Raw genomic sequence first — 13,774 nt, forward strand, 5'->3', positions numbered from 1 at the left:
GCAAGATATGATACATCCGAACCTCTTCTATACCACATTTTTGCTGCAAATCTGAAAACCGCTTTATGAAAGATGGCAAGTACCACTATCTTGATTCAATAAATGGAAATATGGACTAAAGATTAGGCCTCATAAAGATAAGCCAGAAGTCTCAGCCTGCCTTACCCGCAGGACCTATGGCTTTCAGCAGGTTGTACTGTTTAGTGACAGCCTTTTAGTGCTCAGTCCCCATCCAGCCTCCGCCCCAAGTACTACTCCAAAGAGAAGGTCCTGCGGGAGACGGTCTGCTTCCTTGGGCAGGAGGCATGGAGACCAGGCTTGTTCCCACTCATCTGTGCTCACTGCTGTTAGGCTTAGGGCATGATGTTTAAAATTTTCTTCTCTCTCAGCTGTAGTAAAGCTGTAATGGCTGGCTGATCCCAAAGCCATGCACACCCTTATTCTCATGATGGCTCTTATCTCTCCAAGGGTGGTCAGGTGAGTTCACTGAAGCAGCAGAAAAATAGTTGTACTGCAAAAAAAAAGACGTTTCCTGCCAGTTCTCTCCCTGAAGCAGCTCCCTGCCGAGTTGTGAGCAGCAGGGCCAGCCCCAGGACGGTGGTGGCAGGGTGCCGGGGGTCTGATCTCCCCTCAGCGGCTGCTAGCATTTGGCAGGACTAAGCCTTAAGGCCAAGCATGAGCGAGAAGAGATAGCTGAAGATTTCATTTGAAGGCACAAGCTGAGGTGAGAACAGGTCAGAGCACACGTCCATTTCAGTTTCAGAGCGATCAGCACCTCCACGACCTTCTGCCCCATATGCCAGCAGCTCAGCTTGGCGCAGGCCAGCCCACCATCACTGCTGCAGTCCTGCGCAAGGAGCTGGTTCTTCCAGGTCTGGATGGGACCTCTAGGGATGGCACTGCTGCCTCCTGCGGGGTTTCTCCTCCATCCTCTGACACAGGGGCCACCGGCCACGTCTGAGCTGTGGTCCGGGATGGGGTGGACGGCAGGTCTGTGCCCTGAGACTGCGAAGGTGCTGGGGCTTGTCGTGGCCCTGGAGCAAGGCTGCTCCGAAAGAGTTAAGAGGAGCGCTCCTCCCTCCCAGTACATGAGTCTCCTCCTGGGTGACCTTCCCGGCAGCCTTTGCTGGCTCTGCCCCAACCAAACAAAGAGGGCAGCAGCTTTTCAAACAGCGGCTTCCCAAAAAGTTGGCTGCTGCAGAGCTGGGCTGTGCTGGGACCCTGGCTGGCCACGGCCGCTGAAGGATGCAGCAGCAAGTTGGTACCGTCGCCTGGGAGGATCCCGGCAGTCGCCTTTAGTCCCTGTACGTGGATACTGTGCCTGTTTTCTTCTGTGCATTAAGCTGGTTTGGGTGCCGGGAGCGTGATGGGGAAGGAAGGAGAGAAACTTCTCGCAGTGGTAGTTGGATGGGGGGGTGCGAGTGGCAGGAGGCCGGTGTTAGCCAGCTCCTGCGGCCCACCGCCATCCTGTGCTCGGCGGAGCGCTGCCCTGGATGGAGCGGAGCGCTGCTGCTTGGCACGCCGGCCGGGGGTGCGGAGGTCTGGTGCCGCACTGAGATTCGGTCTCAGAGCTGGGATTGGTGTGCCCGATCTGAAGTGCTGTCCTCCAGCTGCTTCTTGAACTCAGAAACCTGCCTAGCAATTTTCCAGAAGAGGCATGGGCCCTCTTTAGAAAGTGCCTGTGTGTGTCGATAGGCTGCTGGGTGGTGGATTTAAGGCAGCAGACAACCGCAAAGCTGCTCCAGCCAAGACACCATAGACAAGCAGGAGAGGAAAGAACGGAGCTCCACGAGTGCGGCTTTTGGATCTTGCCTCTGTGTTTTTCTGTTCCTTCATTCCTGCACCTCCAGGCTGTTGATGGAACAGGGCTATTTTCTGCCACCTCTGCAGGTGAACTGATCCGCCTGCAGTGGCAGATGGTGGTTAGGACTAATTAGTCAGCATCTCTAAATGCCACCTGAGACCGAAAGTGCTTGTCCTGTGTGTTGCACCGTCTTGCAACTGGATGCTTCATTTTTCCTTCCTATTCATTGGCTTTGGGTTGTGGAGCCACAGCGGCATGGTGGTGTGGCTACAGAGCGCTCTCCTTGAGCCCCAGAAGATCCAGGTGATCAGTGGGTTATTCTGCCAACAGCAGCACTGAACCACTGGTGTTCATTTATCGTGGTGAGGTACCATATACCAGCCATTACTTTGAGCTTGTATGGAATGCGCTGCAGCACTGGCTCAGCCCACAACCTCTTGATGCTGATGTTTTCCCTGTGCTGTAAGAGCTTTGGTCCATCGTTCCTTGTGCACCTTCATTTGTTTCAGTCCATCGCTTCTTCTGCACCTGTATTAGCGTGGGGTTAGATGTGTGTCAGGCTTCAGAGAATACAGCCTGTGTGGCTTCATTAGAGGAATTACAAGGTGGGAGATTTGTCTTCTGAGGGCTTGGAAGCGTTTCACCCTAATGTGTAGTAACAGCCTTGGTTATCTCTGCAGAGAGTTGAGATTAGCCCGAGTTTCCAATGGCTGCATTGTCAAGTAGCTATATAGATTTGGAACAGCAGAAAAAGGAGATTTTGGGGGTTCCAAAATCTAATTCTGCAGAAGGAGGTGAATTTAGCAATTTAGCTGAAACACTAGGTGAATTAAATCTTCAGCAGTAGTCTCGGAACATCTGGCCTGCCCTCTGTTGAGGTCTGAGGCTGATCTTGCAGTGCACAGCAGCAGCTAGGCTATGGACAAGCTCAAGACTTCAGGACTGTCTGCACCTGAATGTGCCTATGCACACATTTGTATTTCAGGGCTCTTAGTCTAAAACCTGTGCCACGATGCACTTTTTCTCTGTTTCCCTGCAACAATTACAAAGCATGTCCTGATGCTGTAGGAATATGCGTGCTCAGTGTTAACCTTCCTCAAATGTCCTGGCTTTACCACAAGGAAAAAATATCATGTTACACTTTGCAGTGATTTATTTGTTTCCTCTGCAGGCACATGAAAGACACTAGAAATTCAAGGTATGCTTGTGGTTTAGCCTTTACAACTCTCTTTGCTGAAAGGGCTGCATCTTTGGAGGGCAGAGACTTAAAGCTGCATAACACTTTAAAGAGAGGCTAATGTTGACTGTACAGATAAAGGCAGGGCAGTGAGATACTTGGCATTTATTGTTCTTGTCGGAATACTTAAGCTCAGCTTGACAAGTTTGTTCAGTACCAGGGCAGAGATGGATTTCTGAGTCTGGATGTGAAATCCAGCTTGTTCCTCTCCTCCAGGCCTTTCCAGGTGGTCTGTGAAAGCCTCTTGTTCCTTCAAGCTGTGGTTCCACAATTGTTAATACCAGGTTTGGATGCTCCAAATAATTTCTTAATACAAATCTGACCGTTACCAGGTACAGGCACAGCGTCACAACCATGCTGAATTTGTCAGACCGTGTGGTATGGTGTTGATGTTGACCTATGGTTTTTGAGCTGTAGGAGAGCCAATCCAATGCAAAGCCTTTTTGTACAAAGCTATCCATCAGCGCAATTTTATACAGTGTCACTGCTTTGTGCTGCATGGCTTCAGACCCTTTGACCATCCGGGAGGATTTTCTTGTATTCCTGAAACTCCTCCTTTCCTCCCCTCAAACATAAGGAAACAGTACTATGTTTACACTGTTGTTACCCTGTGCCCGCAAACAATCCTAATACTCATTACATATACAAGCTGCTATTTATCCTATCGCCTTATCTTTATACCCTCTTCCCCATTTAGCACAAGGCTGTAGTGGCATTGTTGGGTCAAAACCAAACTATGTGTATCATCCTACTCACAACTTGTTTTGAAAACCCCAAAACTGTTAACTAAAGAAACCTTGCAGGGACACAACTTTCTTCAATTTGCACATACTGTAAATCTGAAAGTAGAACATTAAAGTTTTATATTTTCCATTTGAGGATCTAATTTTTAAAATGTGGCCAGGCAGGGGGCTAGCTCCTCAACTGCTCTGAAAGCAGAGCCTAAAGGAACTGGTCAGTTGTCAAAGGTGACAGAGCAAAGCTAGGTCTGGGCTCTAAATAGCTCACTTCCAAATCCTGGGCCAGATATACAACCCTTTTCTGCTGCTCTGATGGCTGAAGTACAAGTTGATTAAAAAGCTTCATATGAGGTTTTCCATTCAGAGGGCAAGCTGGCATGGCTCAGGTAAGAGCAGCACCATCTAAATTCAACTGGCCCATCTCCTTTTAATAAAACAGAGCTGCTCCTTCACCAATTTTGCAAAGAAAATCAGGGCTCTGTAACATGGGATACAACACTCTGTATGGCTGGTAGCAGTAGATGTTAGATAATGTAATTGCTTCCATGAGGCTTGACGAATCCTGCAAAGCAGTGATACTGGGTAAAATTGCATCCTGGGAGAAATGGCCATTCTTCCCTAGCACAGATCTTCCTGCTTTGGCAACATTTCAGCATGGGACACCTAATACTGTTAATCTTCCTCCAAGCTAAGTACTGTTAAACCACATTGCCAGTTCTTTCTGATTACCTGTCTCCATGAAGCTAAGACTTTCTAGTCTGTACAGCAGTGAAACTGCTATCTAGGTGAAGAGCTAAGAACTATCCATGTCCCTTCAAAGCTGTGCTGGGAAGGGTCTGAAACAGGACACTGAGGGAGGGAAAGAAACCAAGTGGAGCATTGCCATATCAGCTCACCTTTCCTGCCCAGCATGGCTGTGTTCAAAGCACATTTTTCTGCAGGGCGAGAAGGAAATCAGGCGTTCCCCCAGCAGACTAGCCCCTTCCACAACATCTTTGCTATCACTCTACTTGAAACACTTCTTGCTTTCTTGGTTGCAAGAAGCTCTTTTCCATATCTGAATCAAGTGTAAAGCAGCACTGTCCTCCTTGTGCTTCTGGAGGATGTTTTTAATGTTTTTTTTCCCCCCTCTGAGCTGCTGCAGAGCGAAAAAGGACTCATCTTGCCAGCTTTTGCAGCAGCTATTTAGAACACTGTGGGAAAGCAATAAAACCGATGAGGATGGATCAGTGTCCGTCCCCAGCTGCTTGCAGCTGCTCCAGCTTCCCAAAGGCGTGCTGGGGATCTGAGAAGAAGGGCTGGAAATTGGAGGCAAAGAGAGGGGCGGGCAAGAGGACCTCATTGATCTGCTACCAGCCACAAGGCCCAGGGTGAAGGGAAGTCTGGCAGATTGGGCTTGTGGCTCCTTACAAGGTCCATGAGGATCAATCCCCTTTTGCTAACACCTTCCCCTTCTTTATTTTTGTGTGTTTGGGTAGCCTGGGATGCTCTGTGCATCCATTATAAGTTAGTCAAACTGTCGTGTCCCATGCCCTGGTACGCTGGCCTTGCACTGTACAAAGGCAGTTGAAGTTTAAAGGAAAGGGATATACCCACATCTAAGTCCTTCACGGTCCTATGTGGACCTTCTTAGGGCAGGAATATTTTGCACTCTCTGCAGCACAGCAAGCTCTGGAGTCCAATGTGCCTTGGGATGTTAACAACATAAAGTGGCTGTTTTCAGTTGCTGAGACTCTCCATGGGTTGCAGCTTTTCTCTCTCCCACTCCTCCCTCTTCCTCAGTCACAGCTGTTCTCACCATCAGCAGTTTGTCTCACTGGCGAGACATGTTGCTTCACCTTGGTATCTGCTACCCTTGTGGCTGTGCTGCTTCTGAAATGATAGATTGAAGCTTGTTCTCTGGTTAAGTCCATCCGTAGATAAATGCCTACATCTCTCCAAGGCTGTTCCACCCCTGAGGGCCTGGCTGGCTGTGGGCATGCTGTCGTGCAGCTAACCCAGATGTCTTAAATAGCTATTGAGAAAAACGCAACCCCAGGGTGAAGCAGTTACATGATTGTGGCATGGCACTACTGTCTGTTGAAGAGTCTGTGGGGATCTGATCTTCCCTGCTTCACCCCAGCATGAATTTCAGAAGAAGCTTTCCTTGCACCTCCCCAGGGTCAAAACTGCCTGTGTCCAAGAGCAGCCTTGCAGCTGTGAGTCAGAAGGGAGAAGTCAATCTTCCCAGACACAAGCCAATCCTGTGGTCACTAACGTTTAACTCCTGGGCAATTTGACGTTCAAACCCTGATAATCAGGGCTGCAGAAAGGCTGGGGGAGAAACAGGTGGCATTGCAGCTGGTGGGTGTATGTGTGTGCAGGCAAGAGGGGGAGTTTCACCCCGAGGGACCTGCAGGATGGATGCTGGGGAGCTCCTCTTCCTTGGCTTCACTTCCTGCCACTGGGGCTTGCACTGGCACAGAAACAAGGGATGAAGAGGAAAAGCCTGCTGCTTGCTCTAAGGCTAATGGTTAGGTAACTTCACTTGGGTTGTAGGAAACTTGGATTCACAATTTTACTCCTTCTCAGACCTTAAATCCACTCCGCTCTGAAGGGAACTCTGGGGTGTGTATGAGTGCTGCCTTCTTTCTCCTTCTCTCTTGAGGCTATTTCATTTTGTATATAATATTTTCTAGGCCAGAGAACGGGAGAGCTAAGGAGATAATCCCAGTTATGAGAAGGCTGCTCCAGGCTCTGGTCTGTGTTTCTGTGGATATTACTGCATGTGGAGCTATGGAATAGAAGCATTACCAGCAGCAATGCCTGGTTAAATGAGCTTTCCCAGCTACAACTAAGTACTTAAAGACTTTAGGCATTGAAGGGGTTCAGCAGCAGCTGAAGAAAGGGTAGCTGATGTGAAATTTGGACAGATGCCTAAATTGCAGGCTAAAGCGAAATTCCTTTTGCAGGCCTGGCTGTATAACAAAACATGCAGCTGCTCACACAAATGCGTATGTCCAACTGGCTGGGTAAGGTCTTGAAAGCCAACCCACCGAAGGGCAAAGCTTGTGGTGCTGCATGACAGCCCTCTCCAGCTGTAGCCATAAGCCGAGTGTTCCAGTCACCACATCTTCCCCCTGGGAGTATGCATCCTACTGCAAAACAAAGGGTGTGCATCGGGGAAGGACACTTGCAGGCCCATAAGGAATCACACTGAAGCTATTATAGCTTGTAGGGGAATGATGTTGTGTCCACACAGGCATGACTGCAGAATCGGGGCTTGAAAAATTACTTGCAGCTGTGGCTGGTGCACAATGCAATAGCCAGGTAGGTGGAGGCAAGCCATGATTTTGGAACAGGGGCTTCTAGTGCCCACAGACAGCTCACAGCGCCTGTGCTTTGTATGGAAACCTCTAAGCCAAGCAGACTTTAATGGTGCTGCTCTATTTTAGAAATAGCAAAGGCTGAGTCAGCCCAGAGGAGATTGTTCCAGGGACTTTCTGGAGGAGATGAAACCTTTCTGTTTTCCTGATATCCAGAGAAATGAAAAGGAGTGAAGACAGAGAGTAAGCTCACATGATTGCAGCGCTGTGGATTTGCTTCCACTGATGCGCTCCCGCTCCCTGTCCCCCTGTGAAGCCACCCCTTAATTAAGTTCTCCTGAGTGGTGTAAGAAGCCTTCAGAGGAACCATGTCACCCTCAGCCTGGCCCTGAGAAGTGAAGGGAACTCCATCCCCAGTGCAAAATCACAGGTCTAGGAAAATCCCGGAATCTTTCCCTCTCATTGGATTGATTTTTTTTTCTTGTGCAAAAATTATTGGAGAGTAACAAACATCTTGTAGGTCAGGTGAGTGTCAAGGTCTCATCTCCAGGAATGTGTAACTTGAGCAGCTGTGCATAACCTGCGTGCATAACCAGGCTGCAGCTCCATTGGGAAAATCCCCTCTGGAGAGGGAGAAAGAGGAGAAGGTGATGGACTCAGCTGTGGAAATGGGGAGCATATTTAGTACAGGAGAACTGCAAGTTCGCAGCAGGACCTGGATAAATAAAAGTGTAACTAGAGATGGAGCCAGACCCGAGCTGTCAGAGAGGCTGACTGTTGTGATCTTGGAGGAAATAGCTGGAATACCGTATTGTCTGGAGGGGCAACCTGTTGCTTTTATTGGCAACCCTTTTCTCCTACCTGACAGGGTAGAGGAGCTGCTGTGCGCTTTGTACGCCCTCATGTTGTAAGTGAGCAGGATTTGAACTGGATTTTGCCCTGCCCTTCTGCCTGCACTTGCCTCTGGCTCACCAGCTGGACTCTGACCCACAGCCTGCCTTTCAGCGTCTTCTCTGAGGTGGGTTTCCAGGTCTTGGACTATCTCTAATCGGTAAATACATATTTTTAAAAAGCCCCACTGCTGTTTTTGAAGTGTAAGGAGCCTGGATGAAGGTAGCCTTGAGCCCTGGGGTACTGATGATATCTCCATGGAGCTGCTGCCCGCAGCCATGCACTGCTAGCGTGGACCCATCCTGTGGAGCCATGCGCTGCAACGAGGAGCCACTCTGGCCAAACTCATCCCGCTGCCCCTCCAGCAAATGGGGGGCTACAGGGGAACGCTCTGCATTGGGAATGCTGAGCTGACGTGGGGTTAGCAGGGCAGGGATGGTCTGTGCCTCCCATGAGCTGTCCCCAAGCCCAGGAAGGCAGGGCAGTGGGAGCTCTGCAGAGGGCTGGGGAAGGTCCGGAGGGGATGAGCAGATGAAGAAGGAAGGAGTTGGGACCTGGTGATGGTACAAAGCGAGCCACATCTTCAGTGAAGAGGGAGCTGGGGGAGATGCTGCATGAAGTCAGCGCATCTCCAAGGCGCTCTCATCATTTTCCTGTGCGGAGGCTGGATGAAGGCTGCAGGCATGGGGCACTGGCTTTCCTGGGATTTATTTAAACTTTATGTTTCTGTCACCGGTTGTTCAGATAGCTACACTGCTTTGCCTTTGCTCTAGTGTCCTCTGGCCATATCTTGAAACAGTCTGGGAGGAGAGCAGAGTATCTTGCCAGGGCCTGAACTCCGCATACCTGCAGCCACAGGAAGCTCAGGGTGGTGGTTTCCCTGGCATGGGGAAGCTTGGGTATTTCTGACCTTTCCTCTTGCTCTGCAACTGCAGTGTCTGCATCCAGGGATGTCTGTTTTCCTATATCCACTCCCCCAGCTCGTATCTACAAGGTCCCTAATGCACATAGCAGGGCATGGGGTGGCCTTTAGATGTAAACAGATCTGGATCAAAGTACACTCTACATCTCTGGAGTTATTATCTCTCTCTTTTGTCGTGGAAGAAGTAAAACGCAGAGGGGCATAACTCCTGTGTCGGATTAAGTGGCTCCATTTCTCCCTGTTGCCTTCTGTGGCTGATGTACAATACTCTGTTTCCTTGGCCAACAAAACACATTATTGTTCTTTTTAAGATCCTCATATGCCTGGGGAAGTGAGGTTTTGAAAAGGTTCCTATATCACATCTGCTTGGCAGCGACCACTTGAGGTAGCCCCTAGTATACATTGCTAATCCGGGAAGTGTTTTGCTGTCTTTTGGGATTTCTTGGAGGCTATTTATTTTGGTGAGGCAAAATACAAAATTATGTCCTTTAGGCAGCACTTGCAGCACTGAGTATCTAAGAAATGCCTGCAGATGAAGGAAGCGGAAAAAACCCTCCGTCATAGTTGTATACACACATACATATGTATGTATACACATATATAGGTATATGCCCGTGTAGGTATAAGTGTATATATACACATATACACAACTCCAAGCACTGTCCATCCTGACGTGGCCCCGCTGTGATGCCTGCAGCAAGGGAAGGGGCTGGTCCCGCCACATTGTTTTGCTCTGGGGTGCGACCCAGAGGAGACGTGCACGCAGGGGCCACGCCAGCAGCACAGTCCCCACGACACCACTCACGCACGCACAGCGAGCGTGAGCCACCGTCCCCTGACTGACACCACCAGCCAAGGCTGTGCGTGTGGGGAGAAAGGGGAAGCACAGGAGGTATAGTCATTACATTTATAGTTGTTTACAACTGGTATATAAATGGTTGCTTTTGCTTTTCCCAAAGGTACGGGACAGTGTCATCTCCAGACCCAAAGGGCAGGCTCTGCACCATTGACACTTTCCACGCAGTAGTTGTCAACGTGGGCATCCCTGGTTCTGCTTGCCATAACCTTCCAGGCCACCAAGGAGATGTGAGGCTCCGGTTGGGACCTGCCAGCCTCGTGCAATCAACTGCCACTTGCCAGGACTCGCACCGAGCTTCCTAGGGTACTGAGCTGCTACTCGGGATCTTGACCGCTCCTGTTTCCTCACTGTGCTGTTGGCAGTGGGGAATCGATGTCCAGTTTGGGACACCGGGCAGAGCCAAGCCCATTACCATCCTCTGTGCCCTTGTCAGACTGGGGGACCAGGCTGGACCCCCCGCTCTGAGGGGGCTCTGCGTGACTGAGGCACAGGTTTGGGGCTGTCCCTAGTTGCTCCGGTGGGAAAAGCTGCCTCATTCCTCCTCTCCGGCTGGGAACTGGATCACTGCCTGAAGCTGGGGATGGTGCTGCATGGACCCGCGGCCGGGGCCAGCAGCCTGGTGGCAGAGCACTAGCAGACCCCGAGGACCATCGCGGGGCTTAGTGCTGTCTGGGGGGCTGCTGGCCTCCCCGCAGCGGCTGCGCTCTGGGGGATGTAGGTGCCAGCTGCAGGAGGGGTGCCGGGAGCGATGGGCCGGCTGGACGACCACGCCAAGAGGAGGATCGTGGAGCTGCGCAGGGCTGGGCTCAGCTTCCGCAAGATCAAGAAAGTGCTGGAGCTGGACGACATACGGGTGACGCCGCAGGCCGTGTACCTCTTCCTCAAGAGGAAAAGCGTGGAACCGGGGTCGGCAGCAGCTGGCTGGGATGGGGACCAGCCCTGGCCCCCGCTACGGGGGTGCGAGACTGAGCCACCCAAGCCGCCGGGTGCCCGGCCCCCCGCAATGCCCAGCGGGGGTCCTGCGGGCAGCCAAGACACCAAGGAGGGCATCCAGATCGTTAGCGTGGCCTCGCTCGGCAAGGATGGCGGGCAGCTCGGGGAGACCCTGCCCGTGGGACCGCCCTCCGGGAACGGTAAGGCCTGGCTCCCTGTGGCGGGGTCACCACCATGGCCACCCCCTGGCAGTGCTGGGCCAGGGAAAGGGCTCCCCGTCCCCTGCCCGGGAGCCCCCGAGGGCCTCCTTTCGAGTTGTTTCTCTCGCTGTCACTTGCAGGTGACGACGGCTCCACAGGCACCCCCTCAGCTTCGGGGGGCCGAGCCACCCCCCCGCAGCCCCTGCCCAGCCAAGAGCGGCTGGTCACACCCCCCACCAGGAGCCCAGCCCTGATGGCGAAGAAGATGATTGTGGACAGAGCTCTCCTCCCGCAGAAAAAGGTAGGATGCCAGGTGGCATGGTGGGACGGGAGAGCCCATCTGCTCCAGCCGGGAGACGGTGCGGTGCTGCCTGCCAGGACGGCCCCACACAGCACCCTGCTACGTCTAAACCATGCGGCTGAAGCAGGCTATTGGGGACGAAAGGCTCCTGAAATGCCCCCCCCGACCTCTGCTAGCTGCACTCTCGAGCAATGCTTGACCCTGGCACTTGGTGAGCTTGTCTGGGAAGGCCTTCTGTCCGCTGGGGCCATGGGGCGTGCTGCTCACCCGCCTGCAGCCAGCACTCACTGCTGCCCTTGGGTGATGCTGGCCGTGGTGATGCCAGTTTCTGCCAGCGTTGGCCTCCAACCTCCAGCTCACAGACCCCCTCTTTAAGGCCTGGTTTCAGCACCAGCTCAGGATGTTCCCCAAGCCACCATGAGGACACCAGCAGCTGAGTGGCTTGGTGCCACACCAGGAGAAGAAAGGCTGTGGCAGGCCAGGATGGGGTGACACAGCAGCCGGGACAGCCACCCTCTGGGACATGTCCAGCTGCTGTAATCCCTAATGCGTACACCCCTGCCTCGCCATGCCACAAGACCCCCAGGCTGTGGCCATGCACGCGTTGCCCCAGCAGGTCCTTGTCCCTGCAGCCATCCTGCACACCACGGTGAGCATGCAGCCAGCTAGCTAGACCCATGACCAAGCCCAGCTCTGCTGGCAGCTGTGGTGAGCCATGGGGCAAACGTAAGTACCCAGCAGTCCCAGGACCAGCCCCGGGTAGGCTGCCAGCAGGGCAGCATGGCCGTGGGCCTGCCCCTATACTCAAGGTTTACCCCTTCACAGCAGGCTCTGACCTCTGGAGGCTTCATTGATGGACAGTGCTGTTGCTCCACAGAGGATGGTAGGACACTGGTACCTGCCTTTCTCGCCATGGCATCCTCAATACAAAACAAAGCTGTGAGTCAGACTGAGCTTTCATCCATGGCCCTGTCTCTGCTCAGACACAGCAAACGCCTTCTCCAGCCCACTCAGGTATTTGTCAAGAGCCCTTTGCCAGCTGCTTGAGAGGACACAGGTTGTTCAACACCCTTCCCAGGAGAAAGGCTCCCCGGGGGTTCAAAACCAGCATGTGATCCCTCTCAGAGAGTAGAACAGCCCTTTGCTTCAGGGTGCAATACGAGAAGTGGAGGGGCTGGAAAGAAAAACCCAGGATACACTATTTCTGTCCCTGTGGAGAGGAAACACAGGCCTGGCATCCGCACGGGCAGCCCAGCTGCCAGCTAGTAGCATCCACCACCGGATGGCTAAGCATGTGCTGATAGCATGCAGGGCAACGTGGAGTTCCTGTGGAGCAGAAGCATAGGGACTGGGTGGGGATGAAGTGCAGCTCAGAGAGTGGTGAGGTCCAAAAGTCCGCAACAAGGTGATGGCTTTCTCTCACGCCTTGGAGCTAAGTGCAGAATAAATCTTTCTCTTGATAAACGCCACTGAAGGAGCAGCTGATAACGTTTCACCTTCCCTTCTCTTCTGCCTCCCACTACTCCAGGTCAAAGATGCCAGCACTCAGACTGCCCTGCCAAACCCCCTGAGTCCTGGAAATCAAAACCTTGCTTGGGGTGGGCCAGTGCTTCCCCCAGCTCCCAGCTCCCATGCCATTGCCGAAAAGCTGGATGCTGTACAGACAGAGATCCAGAAGCTGAGCCAGGCCCTGCACGTGGTGCTGGAGAGGCAGTGCCGCCTGGAGCGCCAGCAGGAGCACCAGCAGCGGCTGCAGCAGGAGGTGCTGATGACGCTGCAGCAGCTCAGCTCCACCGTGAGCCACGGCGCCGTGCCAGCGAACCAGCCCTGCGCCCCCTTCAGCGGTATGGCCGAGCCCTCGCCCACCGTGCCAAACTTCAGCCAGTTCAAGATGGAGCTCATCTGACCTCACGCGACATCGGCGTGCTCTAGCAGCGCTGCACTGATGGCAGGAGGAGGCTGTGAAGAAGAACCACCTCTCAGAGGCTGTGGCAGCTGCCTAAGGATTATGTGGGGCACCCAGCAGAGAAGGTCACTGATGCCTCCTGTTTTCAGCCCTGGTGACTGAAAGGAGCTGCCTGGCACAAGAGGCAGGGCAACGGAAAGCTGAAGCCTCGCTTCTCCTGCGCTGCCCATCCCAGCTGGTGCTGGATCTGGCTGGTGGCCCATGGACTTCAGCAGCGCAGGCAGGCTGCCTGCGAGTAGAAGATGCAACTAAGAGAGACACAGCAAGGGGGTGGGTCTCAAAGAAAATGCGAGGCTTCCTGTCATGAGGGTCAGTGCTGTGATGATGAATCACGGAAATGCTTCGTGCCCTCCCTCTGCAGAGCCTTGTTCAGTAAAAATCTATATACACCATAGTTCAGAAACAGCTTCTTCATTTTACCTACCCGTCGCCCCACCAGTGAGCAGGCTGGATCTGTCTTGGGCACTGCCACCATGCACAGAGCTGCGCAGGGTGCTCAAACCTGTGAGGTGAGACCACCACTCGTGTAGGAAACAATCTTTTACTGAGCAGATTCCACCTAGGTCCCCCTCCTCACCCCAAATTCTCAGCAGATCTGGAGTCTGGCACTGCTCCT

At 52.7% G+C, this 13,774-nt stretch overlaps 1 protein-coding gene across 5 annotated transcripts; it reads left to right on the forward strand.

The window, feature by feature from the left end:
• The first annotated feature begins 1,124 nt into the window (after positions 1 to 1,124).
• On the forward strand, positions 1,125 to 13,564 carry LOC142045704 (uncharacterized). Of its 5 annotated transcripts, none has more exons than XM_075059494.1 (6): positions 1,125 to 1,304; positions 7,955 to 8,104; positions 9,859 to 10,891; positions 11,032 to 11,192; positions 12,018 to 12,206; positions 12,721 to 13,564. In XM_075059494.1, the coding sequence occupies exons 3-6, from the start codon at positions 10,507 to 10,509 to the stop codon at positions 13,096 to 13,098; spliced, it is 1,113 nt and encodes a 370-aa protein (XP_074915595.1). In that variant the 5' UTR covers positions 1,125 to 1,304; positions 7,955 to 8,104; positions 9,859 to 10,506; the 3' UTR covers positions 13,099 to 13,564. The 5 variants fall into 5 exon arrangements, with proteins under 5 accessions (XP_074915595.1, XP_074915594.1, XP_074915597.1 ...); XM_075059495.1 differs by lacking the exon at positions 1,125 to 1,304 and adding an exon at positions 2,066 to 2,166; XM_075059493.1 differs by lacking the exon at positions 7,955 to 8,104 and having other exon boundaries at positions 1,126 to 1,304.
• Positions 13,565 to 13,774: the final 210 nt, after the last annotated feature.

The sequence above is a fragment of the Buteo buteo genome, chromosome 29 (assembly GCF_964188355.1).
Source record: "Buteo buteo chromosome 29, bButBut1.hap1.1, whole genome shotgun sequence".
Lineage (NCBI taxonomy): Eukaryota > Metazoa > Chordata > Aves > Accipitriformes > Accipitridae > Buteo > Buteo buteo.